General features: G+C 41.4%; 4 protein-coding genes across 5 annotated transcripts in view; 3 read left to right on the forward strand and 1 right to left on the reverse strand.

The window, feature by feature from the left end:
- Positions 1–339: 339 nt before the first annotated feature.
- On the forward strand, positions 340–6,308 carry ldah (lipid droplet associated hydrolase). 2 transcript variants are annotated; one of them, XM_073484377.1, is made up of 7 exons: positions 340–1,462; positions 2,111–2,256; positions 3,167–3,301; positions 3,905–4,074; positions 4,375–4,615; positions 5,133–5,215; positions 5,399–6,308. In XM_073484377.1, exons 1-7 carry the CDS (start codon positions 1,365–1,367, stop codon positions 5,585–5,587), a joined length of 1,062 nt encoding a protein of 353 aa, XP_073340478.1. In that variant the 5' UTR covers positions 340–1,364; the 3' UTR covers positions 5,588–6,308. The 2 variants fall into 2 exon arrangements, with proteins under 2 accessions (XP_073340478.1, XP_073340480.1); XM_073484379.1 differs by lacking the exon at positions 340–1,462 and having other exon boundaries at positions 2,055–2,256.
- Positions 6,309–6,390: 82 nt separating this feature from the next.
- Positions 6,391–9,991, reverse strand: alkbh1 (alkB homolog 1, histone H2A dioxygenase). The gene is made up of 6 exons (XM_073484376.1): positions 9,841–9,991; positions 9,332–9,440; positions 8,821–8,983; positions 8,354–8,444; positions 7,417–7,610; positions 6,391–7,297 (listed from the first exon to the last, which is right to left on the reverse strand). Exons 1-6 carry the CDS (start codon positions 9,976–9,978, stop codon positions 6,853–6,855), a joined length of 1,140 nt encoding a protein of 379 aa, XP_073340477.1. The 5' UTR covers positions 9,979–9,991; the 3' UTR covers positions 6,391–6,852.
- A 184-nt stretch (positions 9,992–10,175) lies between these two features.
- Positions 10,176–12,299, forward strand: slirp (SRA stem-loop interacting RNA binding protein). The gene is made up of 4 exons (XM_073483875.1): positions 10,176–10,255; positions 10,627–10,685; positions 11,228–11,335; positions 11,817–12,299. The coding sequence occupies exons 1-4, from the start codon at positions 10,189–10,191 to the stop codon at positions 11,883–11,885; spliced, it is 303 nt and encodes a 100-aa protein (XP_073339976.1). The 5' UTR covers positions 10,176–10,188; the 3' UTR covers positions 11,886–12,299.
- A 1,717-nt stretch (positions 12,300–14,016) lies between these two features.
- Positions 14,017–22,465, forward strand: part of adck1 (aarF domain containing kinase 1) — a 66,232-nt gene continuing 57,783 nt past the window's right edge. The window contains exons 1-3 of the mRNA XM_073482831.1: positions 14,017–14,153; positions 16,820–16,959; positions 17,569–17,652. Of these exons, the coding sequence (XP_073338932.1) occupies positions 16,828–16,959; positions 17,569–17,652 (216 nt within the window). The 5' untranslated portion in view covers positions 14,017–14,153; positions 16,820–16,827. The remainder of the gene's footprint in view (positions 14,154–16,819; positions 16,960–17,568; positions 17,653–22,465) is intronic.

Genomic DNA, 22,465 nt, shown 5'->3' on the forward strand with positions numbered 1-22,465 from the left:
AATATCCAAATGACTCATTCCTTTGCAGTTGTTAATTTTCATTTTTTTCCCCGATGCTCTGGCACAGGGGCTTTCAAAGTGGGAGATGGGTGTCACCAGGGGGGTTTCAAACTATCAAACTAAACTTAAACTATTTAAATAAATGGAAGTGAAAAATATTCTGTAAATTAGATTAAATTTATCAAAAGGAGATCACATTGAATTGCCTAAATATGTGTGATTGGTTAAAAAAGTAGCTCAGAGATAGCAATCCCAATCCAATCCCTATTTCCCAGTGTCAGAAACTAATAAAGTGAAATTGGGGGAGGGAGGGGCTTTTCCTAAAGTTTGTCTGAGTGTCACTGATTGTGCACAACACACTCTACAGAACAGAAAAATACTTTATTAGCTGTTATGCACATATGGAGGCAACTGCACCCTCGCTCCAGGTTCACTGTGCTTTGTGAAGTATGATTAACTGTAACTTTGTTGGGGAAGGCACAACTAAAGCACAGTAACAACTGTTAACCAGGGTTTTAAAGTAAGTACACTTACTCAAGTACTACAATACAATTTTTTACACTACATTTCAGGAAAATATTGTACTTTTTACAGCTATGGCTATGGATGATTTTTCAGATATTTGACAAAAAAATAAACAATAAGCTTATAAAATAGAATGCATTGTTAAAAAGCTGACAAGCCCTTACAACAAAAAAGAAAAGAAAAGAAAGCAGCATCTTGGGGCCACTTGTATCTAAACCCACTAAGATTTGTAAGGCTGAACATGCTCTCCTCCTCCCCACATCAATCCTCCCACAACCCCTTGAATTACCCTGGGCCCCTTTGGAGGGAGCCTGACCCCAGGCTAGGATCATAACAGTTAAACATACTACCAATACTCAGTTTCAGTGCCTCTCTTCTACCTTGTACCCACACATCTGTATTTCAGAATCACATGTACGTCTACTCTCTGCCTCTCCACTGCTGTGCTGTTGTCGTGTCATGTGCATGACTTGGGCGGTGTGCAACATCAGCCTGTTTGCGACACTGGCAACACCACAACGTTGTTTAATCACATAAAAACCACAAGAAAAAGAACTTAGGAGGGAACAGCAGGTATATCCTACTACGCATTGAGATAAATATTTCAGTCAAACTGATTAAATATAGCATACTATACTCATGTGCAAATAATATATTGAGCCCATTGAAAGTTGTTATGAGTATAAAAACATTTTGTGTAAAGGTATACTGAGCTTAAACTTGATAAAGTTTCTCCTGCTTCACACATTCAGCACGTTCATTTCCGGGCTTGTGCCCTTTAACTAAAGGAAGAAAGGTATTATGGGACGGGCGTAAAACCGACCAATCAGAATCCAGCAATGTGCAAAGCAGGAAGTATTCACACAGTGGGGCAGCTAACAGGAGGCACCAATCAATGGGAAGCATATCATCTTAATCTTCATCCTGTTATTAAGAGGTAAAAGATTATTTGGTATTCTACGTTATATTTGGCAAATAGTGTCGGAAAAGCAGCGACTGGGATTTAAGCTAACGTCACCGTGTACGTTGTGATTGTAACTAATTTAACTTGCTGTCAGTACGAGTGTTGCTCTCACACCAAACTCAACTTAAAAATATGTCAATTGAACACGGCTTCGTATTGGTGGAGGTGCCTGCTTTATAAAAACCTCTTAACACAAACGTAATTTTACAATAAGCAACTGTTCTTTTATTCGGCATCAACAAAATTAGCTATAGTTGTACCAGATAAGTTAAAATGGCAGTAATGTAGTTGTTCCTTCTTCCACTTTAAAGCTGTTTAAGCTTCACTGGTGGAAACTTACTGAATTGATCGAGCAGCAGCAACATGCAGGACTCGCTTGTTGACCTGTGACGGTGCTGAAGTGTATTACCTTTGGACCCTGCTGATAAACTGTACCAGCTATTAGAACCAGCTGTACTGCATGGTAGTAATACAGTCACACCTCCTCAACAGACCTGTATGGACCATGTGATTGAATGGATTAAAGATGCTCACAGAGTATTGTAGTATTGTAGAGTATTGTATTAAATGTGACTTATTCTTAACAAAATGAAAATGTAGCAACTCATCATTTTCACTCAGAGCTAATGAGATGGACAACATGGTGACAGACAGGGATGAACCACAGACGGACTTCATCTACTGCTGTGGAGCCGTCACAGAGCTCCTTAAGTTTGGCTCCTGTCAGTTACACTCTGGACACAAGGTGCTTTTTCTCATCGTTCCAGGTGAGTCTAATGACTATTATGTATTCAAACATTTGCAGCACTCAAGTACAGTATTAACAAGAAGAAATCTTTTTTTATTCATTTTTAGTTCACATCGGACGGTCCAGTTTGTAGTATTTAGGGAGAACTATTGTCAGAAATGGAGAATATATAATATTCATAATTATGTTTACATTAATGTATATTCACCTGAATCTAAGAATAATTGTGCTTTCTTTACCTTAGAACAAGCCTTTATTATCTTCAGATGGAGCAGGCCCTCTTTTATGGAGACATGTATAACCAAAATACACATTCCTTATATTTTATCATGTATTCTTGAGCAAACTGACAATATATTGCAGTGTATTGTCAAACATATAAGGATTCCTTCCATATATTAAAACATATTATTAATATATTACATTATATATTTACAGTATCACAGACATGCGTGGAAGGTGACGGTGTGATTATCAGCCTGGCCAATTATCTGGGCCGATATAAAGCATTTTAGCAAAATTACCTCAAAATTGTACTTAAGTATATTACTTGAGAACATTTTAGTTACATTCACTGGTTAATTTCAATTTTGACACTAAGATTTTTATTTTTACTGCTAATGTATATTGTTCCAAATATCAGTTATCGGTCTCCTTACAAATAAACAGTATTGTTATCAGCCCTGAACAAACATATCGGTCAACCCGTGGTAGGAAGTAGTTAAATACAAATACACACCATCATTGATGAAACCGTAACACTTAAACACTGATTTATTTTTTAAAATAATTTAGTCGTTAAAGCTTGGAAATTAGAGACATGTGCTGCCTGATAGATTTAAATGAGCAGGTTTTTGGAAACAATCCAGCACTATATTCACCCTCCTTTAAACAGGGAAATATGCTAAACTTCTGCTGTCTCCATACAGGTAACCCAGGTGTTGTGGGCTTCTACACAACCTTCATGCAAACACTTCACAGTATGTTTGGATACCGCCACCCAGTGTGGGCTGTAAGCCATGCTGGCCACTGTGTGCCACCAGACTCCATGGATATGATAGAAGGTACAGATTATTCTCTTCACCTCAGGGTTCCCAGGCTGACCTCAGTACGTTGGAAGAGGGTGCATGAATAATCAGTTGAATGTTCATCACACCTATCATATCTGGAAGTTTGGGGTTGTTATGTTTAAGTTTCTTTATGCTGCAACTAGGATTGGGTGATGTCTCTGGAACTGGCATATGACGATGTCCACAGTGAAACATCGTGATGCTCCAAATTGTCCCGACATCTAGTCAAAAATATCCAGTTTTGTTGCCACTAACAAGAGTGAGAACTGTCCCGACGTCTTGTTATAAATATCCTGAAGTTTCACACTTACAAATGTTGAAACGCCATCTCAAACAGTGACCACGACAGCCATCTCACCCAACTGTCTTTCACCCCACACCATCCACTTCCTGACATGAAGTCAGCACATATATGAATAATTTGAGCATTATATGCCAGGTATTGTAGTAATGTTGATACGACACATATGAAACGTACAAATATGAACATATGTGGTTTACAGACACCAACATTTTGTTCTGGGGATTGTGTTGAGTGGAGATAAGGTCCAGACATAGACACTGCTAGTTCTGATTTTTCACTTTTCTTTAATCCAGATGCCTCCTCAGCAGCAGAGGGTGATGTGTTCGGTCTGAACGGGCAGATTGAACACAAGCTGGCCTTCCTCAGGAAACATGTTCCCAGAGAAACCAGCCTGGTCCTGGTGGGACACTCCATCGGCTGCTACATTATTCTGGAGTTGATGAAGAGAGATCCTGAACTCAAGGTTAGTCACCATCTCAAAATCGGCCTGATGGCCACAGGATGACATGATGAAGAGGAGTTAGTGACACCTGTACCTAGAAAAGTCTTAAACAGAGCAGTCTGCCAGATGCTGTTCAAACATCCCTCTGTGTCCGGCCTTCATGCTAAAAGGAAGCTTATTAAATGACTGTTTTATATTTAGGGGGGGGGGTCTATAATCTACATGTTCTTATCTCAGAGTGAATCTTTTACCACCTATCCCTTTATCTTCGAAAGGGATACGCTGAAAAGTGTCTTTTGTAACCTTTATGTCTTAACACAGATTCTGAAGGCCGTCATGCTGTTTCCCACCATTGAGCGCATGGCTCAGACTCCTCAGGGGAAAGTCATGACCCCTGTGCTGTGTCACATGCGTTATGTGGCCTACCTGCCTCTCTTCCTGCTCTCTCTGCTGCCTGAGAGCCTCAAAGCCAACCTGATCAAACTGGTGTTTGGTGGAATCCGCTCTCTGGACCACACTGTGGTTCAGCCTACTGTTGGTTTACTCAGTGGAGACTGTGCAGGTTGGTTGTGCTTCGTTACTACGTTGATGCGTATACTGTTCACTCTTTATTGAGAATGTGTTATAGTGGTATTAAATCAGCTCTGTGTAGGGCTGCAACTATTATTATTATTATTATTATTATTGTTATTATTATTATTATTATTATTATTATTATTATTATTATTATTATTATTATTTTCATCATCATCAATTTGTTTGTTGGTCATGTTGGTCTATAATGGAGATATGAAAGCATGGTGATTAAATGGTGCCAGAATACCAACTGGACTGGATCCCGAGTCAGCTTTTATTGTCCTGGGAGATGTTGACCCTGGTTGGCAGACAAAATAGCGTAGATGTTTATAGGGAACCAATCTAAATGCGTATGGTGTCATTATTCTATAGCCATTACATTGTGCAGACAACATTTACCTCATACTAGTTAAAGCAAAACGTGTCTGTTGCTGGATTAATATTTCTAGAATGTCTGGAATAAAGCAATGACTAGATCAGTGTGATTGTGTTTGTCTTTGTAGCTAATGCTATGTACATGGGTGGGCAGGAGATGAGGAAAGTTCTGGAAAGAGACAACATAACCATTCAGAAAAATCTCAAAAAGGTAAGAAAGACCTACCTGTGCCATCACATTGTAACACTTGTCTGTACTCAACAGCTACTAGTCAGTATTGGATAACCACATGGAACATAAAGACGTGTTTGCTTGACTTGTGAGTAGATGGTTTACTTGTGTTCTTTTCAGCTGTTATTGTGTATTCAACCATGTGTGTGTTCCCTTTTTCAGCTGATATTTTATTATGGAGCTACAGACCACTGGTGCCCTGTTCAGTACTATCATGACATCAAGAAGGACTTCCCACATGGAGATTTTAGACTGTGTGAGAACAGTTTCCGCCACGCCTTCGTTCTGGATGCAGGAAGAGACGTTGCCAAAATGGTGGTTGAATGGATCCGTGGAGATTTGAGGACATGAGTTCATTCTTCTTCTCGTACCGTTTGACATGAACACTCAGCGTACGGCGCAGACAGCAAGGGGCTTTTAATGAGAATGAAAGCTCAATGCTGGATAAGTATTAAATATGAATTTTAATATATATTTCTATTGATATGATGGCATACTTTGGTTTATAATGAGCACAAAAACCCAAATGTAACATGATATAAAGTGGTTTTCCTCATGTATAAGAAATGAACTAAAACATATTTTATAAAAACATGTGCAGCCTCCATCTCAACAGAAGAAACAGGAACCAATCAGAAGCACTGCTGTGGCACTTCTCATGCTAATATCTGGTAGTGTGATTATTTAAGTTCGTTTGATGTTGCCTTTTTGCACTTTTGCCAATTTTATTTTAAATCATCTTTCACATATACAATAATTGATGCATTCCCATGAATGAGGACTGGATGAGCATATGCAGTGTGTGTGAAGTCATCTTATATGCCTTCTGTTTCTCATCTATTTCTCATCTTTCGATGCCACTGTGCTGTGACTAACTAATTTCATTCCAAGCCTGTTACTGGTGGACGGATATAATGATCTAACATGTACCTCTGATGATGCGCTGGAGTTGGAAATGCAACAATGTGTGTTCCTCCTGCAGACACTGTAACTAACAACTGATCTGCTCAACAAGTGATGGTTGATAGGGGGTCTAATAAAAAAAAAGAAAACATATTGTGACCTACAGGAAGCATTTTAAAATGTTGTGTGTGTATTTTCCATCTCTTCTCTGTAACACTAACTATTCATGACTAAATGAACAACAGCCACAGTTTAAGTTTTGAAAATACTGTTTAATCTGGACTGTGTGAGTGTAGTTTGATAACATCTGATCTCATGATGTCACTGAACCACTCACAGACCTGACGTCACACACATCTACAGTGTTCTTCATGATGATGTTTGTTTAACATTCTGGATTTTGTACAAACTTCCCCAAATTTCAGTCTTAAGTTATTTTTTTTGCAAATTTGGGGATTTTCATAACAAATCAATATAAAGTTTACGGGCTTGACTACATTTTGGTTTTGCTACCTGCTTGTGGGTTATGGTTCTGTTTGCTACCCCAGACATGCCAGTAGAAGGTGGTTGGACCTTCCTGTTCTCAGTAAGTAGACCACTGTATTTACAAATGCTAACAACTGACCCAGTATTAAGACCACATCAGACATGAGTGGCTTCTGCATTTCAGCAAGATGACAAGTAATTCAATATGACTGCAAAGGAGGACTGTGTCATGTCTCCACAGAGTCACAGCTACTACTCCTTTTCCTTTTCCCTGTCTCTCCATCTGCTGGGTCATCGTGGTACCCTCCTGGCTGTCCTGCATCAGTCCTTTGGTGAGAAGAGGGTGTTTGTGGGAAGCTCTGCCCAGGCCCCAGCACCTGTCTGACAGTCACATTCACTCTGGAGCTCTGAATGTACCTGGAGCACACCGCCCAGTCCTCCTCTGACACCGGCTGCACCACAGTGCTGTCCTGCAGGGATGAACCCAGACTGCAGCCCTCCATCTCTGAGGCTGGATGTCCCTGAGGTGCTGGAAGGATGCGGGGAACAGCATGGTACAGGAGGCGGCTCTGTCCTGACATCACCATCATGTCCCCACTGTGCATGAACATAGCGGTGGGGGGGTCCTGTCTGCAGGTGCCTCCCAGGAGGAAGATGGCTGACTGGCCAAAACTACCAAGTAAGACGACAACAGCGAGGGGATTAGAATATTTATCTGTAGGTAACCAGGGCATATTATTAGTCTCTGGAGAATCACTTCCTCTCAGCAGACTTTAATTCTCCCCTCTCACCTGAACGACAGCAGTGGTCGGCTGTGATCTAGTTCAGATTCATCCACGTGGATTCCCAGAGAGGAATCAGATCGGTAATAGTTGAGGATTCCAGCTTCTGCGTTGAACCCCGGGAAGCCACAGGCAGCTGTCACATGGAGGGACAGCAGGTGGAGATCAGCTGGGAAAGGAGTGTAGTGGTTGGCCGAGTAAGTCTGTGAAGGAAACATTTGGTCAACATGAAGAGACACGTCATAACAGACTGTCACATGTTTAACGACATGACTTTTTATGTATAAGTAAAGTAAACAACTCACTGAAAATCATAAGCCTGTGCACCATCTCTTTTGACCAAATCTTTCAAAATAAAAGCATAATCTAAAAAACTGTAAATGTACTGAAACAATGGCACAGGTGGTACACAATGTGTGTCCAAACTCTCCTGATGGCCCACGAGGAAGTTGATAACCACATAAACTCCAGTGGTTTTAGACAATGGGATTGTAATCTCTTTTAGTTTTTGTTTGGACATTTTAAGCTAATATTACAGATGTAAGAGTTAAAGAGACAAAATGAGTGAGAATTGCAACAAGCAAAATTAATTTCTGGCCAAATTTGAATGGTCACATAAATTTATATGATAGAATTATTGACTTTCTCTTTACATGCTTCTGAAAAACATGGAAAATACCACAAACACCTGAAATGTTATTTGAATTGTAAGTGATTTATTTACTTTGTTTTACTTCCTTCTGCACTGAGACAAACAGAATGGACTTGAGGCTTTACATGACTACTACGATGTAACGCTCTTTTTTCTCACTTTTAATTTTTGACATCAAGCATTTCACCTCACCTATGATGACCCTGTCTCTGAACCCTTTGTCTGTCGGTCAGTTGTATTTTTGTAATGTAAATATACTGATATTATGATCAGAATACTGGCATTCATTCTTACCTTGGTATCCCAGTTGTAATGATAGCCTAGAGTGACCCAGCGCAGTCTCTCCAGGAGAGTCTTTGGTTCTCTCTTTCCAGGGCTGGGGCGCCTGTGTAGAGGATCAAACACAGACAGCACTTACTGTACAGAGGCCGGGGGCTGGGAACTGGGACCAGTACACTGTTAATGAGCATGTCAACTGAACGCTGTCAGAGGAAGAGTATTCCACCAATTACTGTATTTATTAAAGAGCTGCTATAACATTGTCAGACTCACAGTGGCCAGTTATTAAAAGGAAAATTGCTGCAGCAGAACCAGATGTTTGGAAACAGACGTAAGAGGACATTAAATACCGCAGTCTCTACAATTTGCCTGAAAAGTATATTGTGGACGCCTGCAAGATGATCAGGAACTAAAATCAGTTAGATGGCCCAGGTTTGGTCAGACAGATCCAATCAGAGGGAGAGAACAACAGCTAGTCTCACCTGAGGCCCTGGACACTCTTGCCCCAGATGTCCTGGGTGTCAGAGGGAGACATGTGCATGTCCAGGTTGCAGACGTTGGGCTTCTGGGGGTAGGTCTTTAGACACTGTCTGACCCAGGGGGGTTGGGAGCCCCGCAGGAATGGGTTGGAGATGAAGATGAATCCTAAACAACACACAATGGTACAGTACTGAGTCACAGAAACAAAATGTCTCTCAACCCAGCTGAGAGCCTATGGGAGATCTTGTAATGATGTGTTAGACATGCTCTCAGCCAACAACATCAAAACACCACATGAGAGAATGTCTGTTGGAAGTGTGCTGTTCATTCAGCATCTTTAAAATGTGTCACATGACATGTTTATTACTCCACCTCAGTTTTCTCTCCAAGTAAATACTAAATTAAGTCTTGATCTAAGAGTGTGTCGAGCTCTCGGTATTTGAGCTTGATAAAAGATCTTGAAGACGTGTTAAAGATCTCTCTGTCTCACCGTCTTTACTGTCCTGTGTTTACCTGGGTAGCCGTGCAGCCCGAAGGCTCTCCAGTCTCTGACAGGCTGTAATCCAACCCTGGCAGCCTCCACGTCACTCACTGCAGCAGGGTCCAATTTAGCTGGAACTATCTATCAATCACAGACACACCACACTGTGAAATTATACTAATATATATAGAGAGATAATGATAGTTACCATGGTATAATGACATTGTATGAGATGTTATTTCCATAACAACCCTGCAGGTTGTTAATGTAAAGTGTCTGGTCTCTTCTTCTTCTCTTCTCTAACTGTGTGTTGTAGTTTTACATTTATGGTTTCACTACTTTCTCTAAAGTGTGTGAGCAACATCAGCTAGTATCTACAGTCCTGATTCACGTGCTTTCAGGTGTCTTTCTGCTCATTTTTATTATTCAGCTATTTATAAGAGTGCTCATGTTCAACAAGCTGTCAGTCAGACCCAGACTAAACCACGTGATTCTGGTGAATGGTTCCGTCTTCATGGTCCTGGCCCGACATGCCCCTCACCTTGTCACTCGGAACACCTTTGGAGAAGTCGATGACATCGCTGAAATCCGGCGGAGGGTTTCTTCTCTTGTAAAACTTGAATATTTTCCTGAATGCATCTTCTCCACTCTCCACCATGGAGGCTGCCATCTTGGCCATGACGTCACTGACCTTTGACCTCAAGTCTGTTCAGGAGCTTTTTCGCCTCGATTTATTTAAACAGTTCAAACAATATACACGTAGGAAATGAAAATAATGTAAGAAAGATGATCGAGTTAATTTTTAAATTATTCTTCTGTGACGTATCTGTACCGGTGTACGTCACGTGACCCTGCGTCATAGGTCAGAGTGGCATACCAAGGACGAAACATGGCGGCGCCGTCAAAGAAGGTTTTCGAGGTGTTCGTGTCTAAAATCCCATGGACTGTGGCCGGCAGTGAGTTAATGAACCTGTTTAAACTGTCTTTGATACATAGTGACAGACAGCTCTGCGTCTGTAGACGCTCACTGTGGTTTATATACGTCGCTGCGTGATGAACGCAGCCTCGCCATCACTGTGTTAGCTAACATGAAGCCTCCTCATGTGAGGAGATGTGATCATTACAACACTTTAACATTGTGACTGTGTGAAGGTAACATTCGGGGCTGGACTGCTGTATAAGACGAGGTTATACTACATTAGCTGAAGCCATGTGTGCTCAATAAACTGACCTCTGGTAGCTCAGACATCGAGACATTATCTGTCCAGTTAAACACAATAAAATCAGTGTGTGCTGGAGAACATGACATGGACCTGTTGTCTTTCAGAGGAGATGAAGGAGTACTTTGGACAGTTCGGCTCTGTGAGGAAGTGTCTTCTCCCATTTGTAAGTTGTCACAACATGTGTGCTATATATTAGATCTGTCCATTCTGTATAAATCATAGATGTACTGTATCATATATCACAGTGACACCTCTTCTTACTGTGCTGATATATTGTTGATTCTATACATAAAGTCATTGATAGAGTGCACAGCTGTGTGCACTGGTTGGATGCAGAACTGCTTCCTGTAGTTCTGATATTTGGCGTGTGCAGTGAGAATAAAGGTTGATATATTGTAATTGTCTTTTAACAGCCTTGTACTATCACTGTCCACTAATAACACTACTAATGAATAATACTTTTCATTACTGAGGGCAATTTTTCAATTCTATTCTCTTCATACTTCAGTGTTTTAGATTTTTGAGTGTGTTCATCTGTCCGGCAGCTTTTCCTTGACTTTTGTCAGTCTGGTACACAGAGACTCAAAACTTCTTGATCCATCCCAGTGAAAATCTTGTTTGATTTTTTATTCTTGCCAAACCTTCAAAATCTTGCATGAGTTGCTTGTGTTTGTGTGTTTGACTGTGTGCTTTGTGCTGTGCCAGGATAAAGAAACGGGCTTCCACAGAGGGTTCTGCTGGGTTGGATTCTCATCAGAGGAAGGACTGAACAACGCACTTCAGAAAGACATGCACGTGCTGGAGGGAGCCAAGGTAAAAGGACACTTATCCTCCATCACCAATCAAGGTCTTGTGGGTATAGAGGTCTTTATTAATGGAACAATCGAAGCTCAGATTGCTGGAGTTTCTGATGATGATGATGAGCCAGATGAATGTAGATCAATGTGGAGAGCATTAAAATTAACTACTACTACTGACTCCCCAGACCTAATGGTTGCTGCTCTAGCCATCCAGCTTATTGTACACGGACACAAAAATTGTCTAATATGATGTGAAATTTCATATTTTGTGAGGACAGCCCTCATGCCAAATTCATTCACCTGAGTCTTCCACGAACCTAGAGAAATCTCTGACGTATCAGCAGATGGAAACATGAATAAAACAAAGGCAAAAAATGTTTTTGGAATCTGTAGCAAACATGATAGTTTCAAAATGACGTGAGGATGAACCTGAAAATATTGATATTCTGTATGTATCACATCCTAATCTTGCCTTGCCTGTTGTGTGTTTTCAGCTCCAGGTTCAGAGGAACAGACGTCCATATGGAGTGCAAAAGTTGAACAAAGACAGTGAAATAGACTGAAGTTCTGTGGTACCGCTGTGTGAATGAGACAGACAAACATGTGCTTCTTCTTCTCAGGCCCAGATTCACTATGACTATGTTTTTGCTGCTTCAGCTCCCTGATATTTGAAATTTTTGCCATTATGTTCAGGACCATAAGAAAACTGCAGCACACAAGTGTTGGTGTATATATTTAAGTCTCTATGAGTGGAGACAGTTCCTACACCATCAGTGAATTTGGGCCAGAGCATTATTGTCATTGTTTTACTGGGTTGTCCAGTAGTAATGTCTATTTATTATCGGTCATACTGTTTTACCTCCTGTAACCATCCTGTCACACAACATCAACAGTAAACAGGCTAATTCTAACATTGCGAGGTTCATGAAACACTCGCTTATTCCCAGTGTATGGCAATAATAAAGTGTTTAATTCCACTGTGTGTTATGTTGTTGGATAAAGTATTTTACGTGTACTGTGGTATTTTATCTTGTGGTTTTAAAAGTTTTACTTCAGTAAAAGTAAAGTAATAAGTAAATCTAGTGGTAGTAAATCTGATGACTTCCTCCACTAGTGTCTGTGGACATGCCTACTGTTGTGCACCAGGGGGCAATACACTCCTGCAGGTTATCCTTTGCATAAAAGGGCCAAGCAGGCGCATAAATCCAAGGTCAGCCAGGCAATTTTAGCTGTTGCCCACTGGGTTGGTTGTAATTGACACTAATCTCTTATCTGGCAATGACTTTAACTGGCATTTTGGATCATGCTCCTCTCAGTGTAAACACTAACATTCTGAACCAACCCCAAACATATTTTCAAGTCTGTTGACCAAACTGTTACCAAGATCTAAGTTCAGCTGATGGCTGCTGATGGTTATTCTGTTACCAAAACAAGGATTGCTTGGAAGCACGAGCTGCATGTAATGTTAGCGGTCAGTGGTGGGATGAAGCTGGTTACAGAATATGTTGAAATATAATTTGTACCAGGCAACAATTTACATAATTCAAAGTCTATTATCATTTTTCAAAAACTTGACTATCTGAATCCATATATCCGGATTCCCTTCTGTTGCAGTACAGTGTGACAGTCAGACTACATCATTTCTTGAGTGATTTATTTTACCATCTTGGCAAAGGTTCTAGAAACTGATATAAAGATGTGCTCCTCTACAGTAATGTTTGGGGTCTCTGTTGACTCCCACCCAGTTCAATATTTCACAGTCAGACATATGAGCCTGTAGTGGCCATTTGTCAGGTAATCTAAATCAAACTTCAAAATAAAAATCAAAGAGCCACAGCTGCACGATGGGCTTGTAATGTACACAGGCAAGAAAAGTTCAATGTCCGTTCAACGTTCCTTTGGTTTTTGTGATTTATTTCAAATTGTTTTTTTATTTAATCAAACAAAAAATACAACTTATTATCAGCAAAAATAACAAACAAATAGCTCCAACAGAGCCTTTCCATCTGTTTTGACAAGATGCATTATTTTATTTCTGCTCACAGTGTTTCAGACTATATGTTTAAGCAGTTGAGGATCTGGATGTTGAGATTTAGTCTTTGTATTTCTGGATGTACTAATGATGTGTGTGTATTGCAACACATATGTCACCTGATTAGGTTGTGTCTGATATAATTCCAGACTTTCATACATGTTGGTAAGTTTAAAAGAACATTCTTTACCTTAAATGTAACACAATATTACTTCCTCCTGTTAACTGCTTACCACCATTGAAAATCCTGCAGTACTAAAGTGTCTCAAAGACAGCAAGTCATTTTTATCCCTTCAATTTAAACATGTGAAATATGTTTTCCTTCATCTGTATAAAAATGGTACAATATATTGAACAGGCTCCATCAGTTACAGGCTCTTTACACTGGACACTGGCCAGAAGCTCCCACTTGTCTTGAATGAAGCACGGTTGACGTCATGGATATGGGCGGAGCCAATCCTGTTTTATGTGAACAGCTGGGCATCATGTGTGACGCGTGTGATAAACGTCATCGTGTTCGCCCGAGCTGTAGTTCTAATGCATCACACGGAGCGACCCACAGACTCACACCCTGCTGGACCAGCACACACACCTGCACCCGAGTGACGGGCCACACACAGGCCAGCACCTGGGTCCGTGTGAGCCAACTGTTCGGGTCGGATAGCACATTTAACTGTAGCTGCCTTTCTGCGTAGAACTACATCAACCACAATGCACCGCTCTCACGTGTAAAAGTGAAGCCGAAGAGGTCAAAACAAAAAACCGGTAATTGACAGAGAGAAGGCGTGTGGACACTCTGGTAAGCTAACAGCTAACTGAATGAGCATGTTTCGTGTTTAACGCTTGTTTCTGACAGAGGAAGGTCCAGTGCTGCTGCTGCGACACACCGCACGTCTTTACGTAACACACGCCTCAGTCATCTTTAGGTAACAGGCGCCACACACGCTGCTGTGCGCTGCAGTCACTGCTCCTGACACATATCACAGCTATAACCTGAACATACACCATCAAGCAGCACTCACCCTCCTCCTCGTCATCCTTCTTCCACATACATCCAGCTCTGCGGGAGTGACAGGAGGATTTGCTTTGAGGGTTATGATTTCTAAGAAAAACTGTCACTGTCTGTTTGGGGTGAATGCCGAATTGAAGAGAGGCTTCTGCTGATGTCCAGCATGTACCGTCTGTGATTTAACTACACACAAGCGTGTGTGCTTGAACGAGAAGGCGTTTGTTTGCTAGATTTATTAATGCACCATGGTGAAGCTGAGTTCCCCAGATGAAGTTCAGTGCTACTCAAATCAGACTAACTTTGATGACGTCATCAGGATGAGCTCAGCCTGTGTTTTAAGACTGTACATGTATTACAGAGAGCCTGGTTATCACAGTGGAGGATTCAGGAAGTAAACATGTAGATATCTGCTGCTGCTGTTTTGGTTTCGGTTGTCCTCTTGTATCCTGTGTGTCTCCCAATTCTTCCAATTTCCAAAGGTAACTGTATTGAGACATTTACAGGTTAATCACAGTGCATTTAGTTGTCATTTTACAACACAGGGCTGTACAAACAGATGTAAGTTGTTGTCCCTTTGTACTGAAAAAGAAAACAAACTTGAGACTTCATACAGCAGATGCATTACTGGTGCAGGAACACAGTGAGTTGTAGCTGAAGGTACACTGATGACTTGGCCCAGCATCTGTATGGGCAGATATTGGACCTTGTTGACTGTTACCAGCCTGTCGGCACACAAGGTGACGTTCACCAATGTTTACCTGGTGTGTTACATACATTGTTTGCTGTCACATTCCTGAGCTGCTGGCTTGTGACATCCCTGCCATCAGATTTTGAAACACTATGTAAATGCTGAAACATTCTTCTCACTGAGTAGGGAGCTGTTCTTTACATTTCTTTGTTCACCTGGCAACACAAACATATTAAACAACAAAGAAAAACTTATTGGTATCAGCTAAATGGATATTTCAGACATCGTTATCAGCCCAGAATTTTACAATAGGCCCTAAACTCCACATGCATCTGTCTTTGCTTTTTCCAAGCCGTTTAGAAACAGCATCAGAGACTTGGAAAGCAGGTGAGCCGGGCTCAGGGTGTCAGGTAGATAACTTTATTAATCCCCGAAGGGAATTAGGTTATCATAGCAGTGAGTACATTCAAGTACAAATACAATCAAAATACAAACATAGAAACAATAAAATATTATATACAATAAAAATGCTTAAGTAGCTATAAAATAAGAGGTAGAAGAGAAAAGGTAAGAGGAACATAAGGTGTGAGAGAGTAAGGTGCAGTTTTATTATTATTATTTACATTAATAATAATTTAGAGAGCATTATCTGTGTGTTTTGGAGTGAACGTTATAACGTCTGATGGCACCAGGTAGGAATGATTCCCTGTGCCGTTCCTCCAGGGTGACAAGCTCAGAGCCAACAACAGACTTCTTGATGAGTTTGTTCAGTCTGTCGGCGTCCTTCGCTTTGATGCCCGCACCCCAGGACACCACAGCGAAGAAGATGGTGCTCCGGTTGCAGACATTACAGGACCTGAGCCTCCTCAGGAAGCAGAGCCTGCTCAGGCCCTTCTTGTAGACTGCCTCCGTGTTTGTAGACCACTCCAGTTTATTGTCCAGCACAACACCCAGGTATTTGTATGATTGCGCTGGGTGTTGTACAGGGAGGACTTCTCTGCTGTCTGTCTGTCTGCTGGCTGTGAGAACACTCCTCATTTCTGCAACAGCTTGACTTGAGAGCTGTTGTTCCCGGAGAGCGCCCTCTGCTGGCTCTGTTTGAGTTAACACTTTATCATCCACACATTTCACTAAGTTCCAGTTCTTTTATTGTCGCGCACACAACATTTAAAGTGAAGCAGTCGAAGGCAATGAAATTGTTAGATCTCAGAGTCCCTCTGACTGTGCTCTTACAGATGTGTGTCAAAATAGCAGAAGTGAAACGAAATCTAGTTAGAGCAGCTAAAATACAGGAATGATATGATATAAAGTTAAATGTAATATGGTGGTAGCCTGCTGAGTAATAGTCACATGTACAAACTGTGATAGTAATATGTAGCATAAACACTATAAGAACAGACAGTAGACAGGGTGGCACTATCATCACCATCAATTCACAATTCACAAAAATTGTTAAAAATGCTCATTACAACCTCCCCGAGCCCAAAGTCTTTAAATCGCTCCTTTTGTTCCAAAACCCAAAGACTCTTCATTTACGGTCTGAGGCAGCGAGTCCTCACACTTCTTGAAACTGGAACAGAAACTGCTTTTGCACATTTTTGCTTGAAAATTGATGGAAAACTATGAATCTGTTATCAAAATAGTTATTTCGCTCGACTAATTGTTGCAGCTCTGCTTGCTTACAGATGATTTCTGCACATCACACCTCTTTCACAACCTCCATCACTTGTGAGAACTTTTCCTCATGTATGTCCTCCTCCTCCCACAGTGCCTCTGATGGCTGGTCGACTCCTCAAGGTCTCCTCTCTGACCACAGCGGTGTTTGCCTCCTCTGGGTTTTACCTCTACAACAGACAGCTGGACCTCAATGACCTGAGCGTCATTCGCTTTGGGAGAGCTGCGCTCACTGTGAGTTACTGCACACTTCTGCCCTGACAGTGTTGATGTGGGGATTGTGGATTTGATGCACCTGGACATTTAAGATGTTCTTTGTTTTTGTCTTGATGCTTTCCATTGACATTTTGCAGGTGTTTGCATCATGGGGCCTGTATTTAGAAAGAGATTTGGGTTAGGCAGCTATGTTTGGTCACGTGGTGACGCACAAAACTCTGGCTTAACATTACCTCAGATCAAAACCTGTCAACAGCTCGACCACTGATCAATGACATCAGTCTTCACTGGAACAAAATTAGATATTTTTATAATAGGTATATATATATATATATATATATATATATATATATATATATATATATATATATATATATATATATATATATATTTGATATTATTATATATTATATATATTATTAAATTGTTATTTCATTTAATTTTGAAAGATAGAGTGGGCACACGTGTCCACTTTGGGTTTAGATAGAGGTTCTAACAAACACAGACAGTTGACCACAGGAACTGATTGACTGACTACACAGTTTCTTAAATATTTGCTTATGCTCATGTGATGATTGTTTGTCCACTCCTCAGTTCTTTACATGTCACTGCTCTGTTTGTCTCTAGACGGCCGTCATCAGCTACGACTATCTGACTGCTTTCAAACATGTGGAATACGGCACAGAGGAGTACTGGGCCCTCAAGTCCAAGGTACATAGTTACTTTGTTTTCCATAGGGGTGGTTTAAAGAGCTGTCTACGTTGATGATGAGTTGAAGAAAAGCAGTTCTGACAGCCCACTGTGGACTTTTCTTCTTGTTCCATTCTTCCCTGTTTATCAAATAGTGTAGGAGTACAACACTTTGTATTACATTTTGAATGTGAAGCAGCAGGAGTACTTTGGTTTGCATTAGCAGTTAATTAATACAGTTGAAATGCAGCTCTGGTATGAAGTAAGAGTGATGAGCACACAGTACAATAAGGTGTGTATCTGACAGCAGGGGATGGTCACTTCCTGGACATCAGTTTGTATCAATATTCACAGTCAAAGCCGCCAAACAGGATCATATTTGTAGGGGAAATCCCTCCAGCATGATAAAGGTAATAACAGTAAATGTCAGCTGATATGCACTGAGTGATCTCGCCAGGAGCAGCTCAGCCAGGTGTGTTCAGGAGTCTGCTGCTGCAAAGGTCAGAGACCACCTGCTCTGACAAGAGGTGCACAGAGAGTTCTGCTGCAGCAAGAGAGCTGCTGTGAACCTTGAAGAGCATGGTTCAGCATGGCTGGCCTTGTGTACGTGATGAACACACACACACACACACACACACACACACACACACACACACACAGACAAAGACAGTCGGTACAGCCCCTGGGGCCCAGCTGGTCAAGCTTGGCTACACGTGCTGATTAGAATTAATGCATGGTGCTGATTTAATACAGAGAGGAGGCTCGCCTGCTAATTATTGTGAAGTCATAGAGGTGAGGCGGCGGCGGCGGCACAGCGGCTCTGTAGCTCTGCACTCGTCTTGTGTCTTTATGCTGCTGATTTTTCCTGTAGTGTAATTTTCTGTCAGACAAAATACCACTGACAGGAAACTGTTTCCATTTCTAAACGTATGACGGATACTGTGATGACGACTATGTGTTACGCTATTCAACTTCCATGTGTAACCAAGGCCTTAGTAGTTAATACTAACTGTTGTACTAATTTGCTCAGGGTGTAAATCACCAGTTATATTTGTAGATACAGTGTTTGCCAATATCACAAAATGTGCTGCGATACGATTAGATTCAGTTCTCGGGCCTGTGGTTGATACGAGACATTTAGCACCTGTCTAACACAGTCAGTTACAGAAGAAGCTGCCACCACTGTCTTTTCTGCTTTTGGCCATAAAAGAACAAAAGCAAAACATCAATAATTGTAACTGGTTTACATGCAGTGACGTTTACTTTAAACTGACTCCACGTACACATAAAACATGACTGAACAACAAGAACACTGAACAAAAGTATTGTGTTCAGCTCAGTAAGTGTCAAAGAGACAAAGCAATTTTTGCTAGTCGCTATCATTATCTTAATCCCATGGTATATCACATTGCATAAATCAACCCAGCTCACTTTTCCTCAACAAGTGATATTATTCATACTTTCTCTTCCTCACCGCTGGTTTAATGCTGGTTTTTTCAGCCTTGTTAGCAGAACCATTGTTGGTCAGAAACACATCACTGAGTGATGTGATACAGAGGTGCGATAGGGAATTCAGTATTTGGCATGATTACTGAATACGAGTCAAAACTGAACATGAGAGTCTTCATGATTTACTGCAGGACTGTCAGGTTGGATTACATTATACTGAATTATTTTGAGAGAGCAGGACGCTGTTAGCTGCTGACTGACTCATACAGCAGTACCACGAATAGACTTTAAAGGCGCACTATGTAAGAACTGGCCACCTGTCAAAGGTCACTCCAAACACTTAGGGGGCAGCATATCACCAGTATAACTACTAACTGCTGTTCTCTTTACTGCAGCTGTAGCTACTAGCTGCTGTTTGCTAGTTAGCTCAGTTAGCTGTGCAGGTAGTGGCCCCACCATCTCCTCAGACTGGGAGCTCAGAGCAATGTGGGACTGTTGGTGTTACACCGCGGGTAACAGAACTTGACTCAGCAGCGAACACATCTGGATCGGGAGGGCACACAGACTCTGAGGAGGCCAGTGTGACGACAGGTAATACAGCCAGGGGGTGATGTCACAGCACGGCCCAGGACTATGACTCTTTGGGCGGGGACAGGAAAGGAAAGAAGCGCCAGAGGAGTGCGAGAGAGGGAGGAGTCATCACCAGTGTAAAAACAAAGCGTCTAGAGAAGTGAAGTCAGGGTTGATTTCAGTCAGAAGTCATGAATGAGATGTCTTTCATGATGAGTAAACACGGCTCAGCTTAGCTTGAATTCTTGTTAAATAAGGAAAACTGGTTAAGACTGTTTTCCTTTCTTGACATTTTGTGAGCATATTTTGTTTTTTTATTAGACTAATAAAGTTAAGAGAGCTTGTGCTGCGTTGTGAGGTTGCAGGTTACACATATCTCCCAGCTGAAGCTGCGGTGAGGAGGACTGAGCTGTACCACTGCACTATCTTCACACTTGCGCTTCAGATTTGTCTGACCAGACAGGATGGGTCGGAGCGAGCTGGTGGGCACGCTAACTTCAGTCAATATGTCCGCAAAACAATACATAGACATCTTTGACAACATCATAATTGACATTTCTTCACATTCTGTGGATCATTTAAGTGAGTTTTGAATGTTTTAATCTAGAATTCTCACATCGATGTTACATATTGCACCTTTTTAAAATGACATAAAATTCCCATCCTTTGTGTCGGATGAAGTCATCATGTTGGCGCCCTCTGACCTCCATCTGTATGTTTGTTTCTTGGCAGAGGAGACACATTTGACTGCAGTTAATGAGCTCTTGTTTCTGCATCTCATCTTCCCCGTCGTCCTCTTAGCGAACATCTCGTGTTCATCTCTCGGCAGAGCAGCCAAGCTGCTTTCAGCCTCTCGTGAAAAGCTTCACTCAAAAGCCACTTAAGCAGCCAGTCTTCCAGGCTCATCAAAGGCTGCCCTGAGTGAACTGAGGGGCCATTCACAGCCAATTAGAGTGTATCACAGAACAAGCATGGGAGCACTCTCAAGTCTGCCAAATGAGTAGAGGAACATGCCCTGCAATGAGAGAACAGATGGACTGCTTTTTGTCCTGTGAAGCTGGTTAAGTTGTGCTGTGACGCTGTGGCTCCACACTACATTAAACTCCTGTGTAGCGTGCAGCAAACACTAGATAGCAAGTAAGAACGGGTTGCTGTGTGTTACACATGTCGAGGTTTTCATGGACTGTGTCACTCTGCTCTGCCTGGGAGTAAACACAATAGCCTGTGTCCTTTGAAATGTTAACGACTGCACATGTTGTGGTGGATAGATAATGTGAATGATGGAGTGTACAACCCCTGTTCAGCACCTGGTTTATCTGCTTTAACATCAGCATTAACTGTTTATATCATTTTCCACTGAACTTCAGTATCATGTCTCAGTGGATCGTTGAATGAAATGTTATCGTCTGTGATGCAGCCAACAACAGAGGAGTCATTTGAAAAGTGGTGCACATTCCCCAGGTGAAGCAGTCAGTCAGAGGTGCAGAGGGTGAAATGGACATTCAGTTTCATTGTGGTACTAATAACTATTCCTTATGACTCACTATCAGTTAGATCTCCTAACTCATGAATATAATGCAGCCTGGTTCTCCACATCTCTCACTTACATCTCTTGCAGACTCTGTTTTCCCTCTCCGGTCCTGTGTTGATGGTCCAGATTAAAAGACAAAAGAATGAGAGAAATTAAAATGCACATCAATACAAACCAAACAAGACCAAAAACATGAGCCAGGTACCAATACAAACTGCAAGTCTCCTACTAGTGTTTACTGGCACATGGCCTGGCTGTACAGTAAGTGATGGTGCACTGTCAGCTCTCAGGCCTTCCACAACCAGGCCTCATCTTTAAACCAGACCAAAGTCATGTCAGAACATAAATATAAAGTTGAATATATATGTGGATATGAATATCTTTATAACTTGTGAGATGATGTGGACACGTGCTGTATAAAGTTACTTAAAGTTGAAATAGACAACTTTCTCCATCCAGTGAATGCCCGTCTGTTAATTCTGGTTCTACCTCAGTTTCTATCACAGAACCTCTTCACCTTCTTCCTTCACCTCAGAGTTTCCACAGTTGTTCCAGATGTTACCTGGGGATAGTGACCGGGGAAAACAGTGAGCACGTTGACATGCACACTAATAAACCAATGGTTATCTGATTTATGGAGCTACCTGATTATTCAAGTGGTCATGTAAACAGCATAATGCAGTATGCTTTATCAGATAAAAGCTGTTACACACCTAGTTTTTGCCCAATAATTCGTTTTATTTGGCGCATGTATACGGTTAATCCAGAGATACAGAGATGGTTTCTGCTCACATGCATAATGTGAAGGAGAGCATTGTTTTGCAAACCTAACAAATGACAGACTGAATCATGTAAACCAGTTTTTTCCATTATCTAACTACATGTAAACATGTAAAATCAGATTCTTACCACAACCTGATTATTCCCAGTTATTGGATTATTGTGGTCATGTAAACGTGCTCATGGTCTCTTCCTGTTTTGGTTGCGCAGTGGCAGACATGCTTCTGTTTCTTCTCCGGGACAAATCCAGCCGAGTGGCCGAGCAAAGAGCAAAGTCAAAGTGAGGCGTACAGGGATCAGACCCATACGTGGATGGTGATGTTTGTCTACAGACATCAGTATTTAATACACATCACCAGTTTAAATTTGAGCACCTTGGTCATTGTTTCTGCCTTTACTGATCATAGCCTGAAGTTAAGTTAAACTAGTTACATTAGTACATACATGCTTTGTATCACAGAGGACTGCAGGAGAGCATTTTATAGGATCCCACGATTTTTGTTC

The sequence above is a fragment of the Pagrus major genome, chromosome 16, assembly GCF_040436345.1.
Source record: "Pagrus major chromosome 16, Pma_NU_1.0".
Taxonomy (NCBI): domain Eukaryota; kingdom Metazoa; phylum Chordata; class Actinopteri; order Spariformes; family Sparidae; genus Pagrus; species Pagrus major.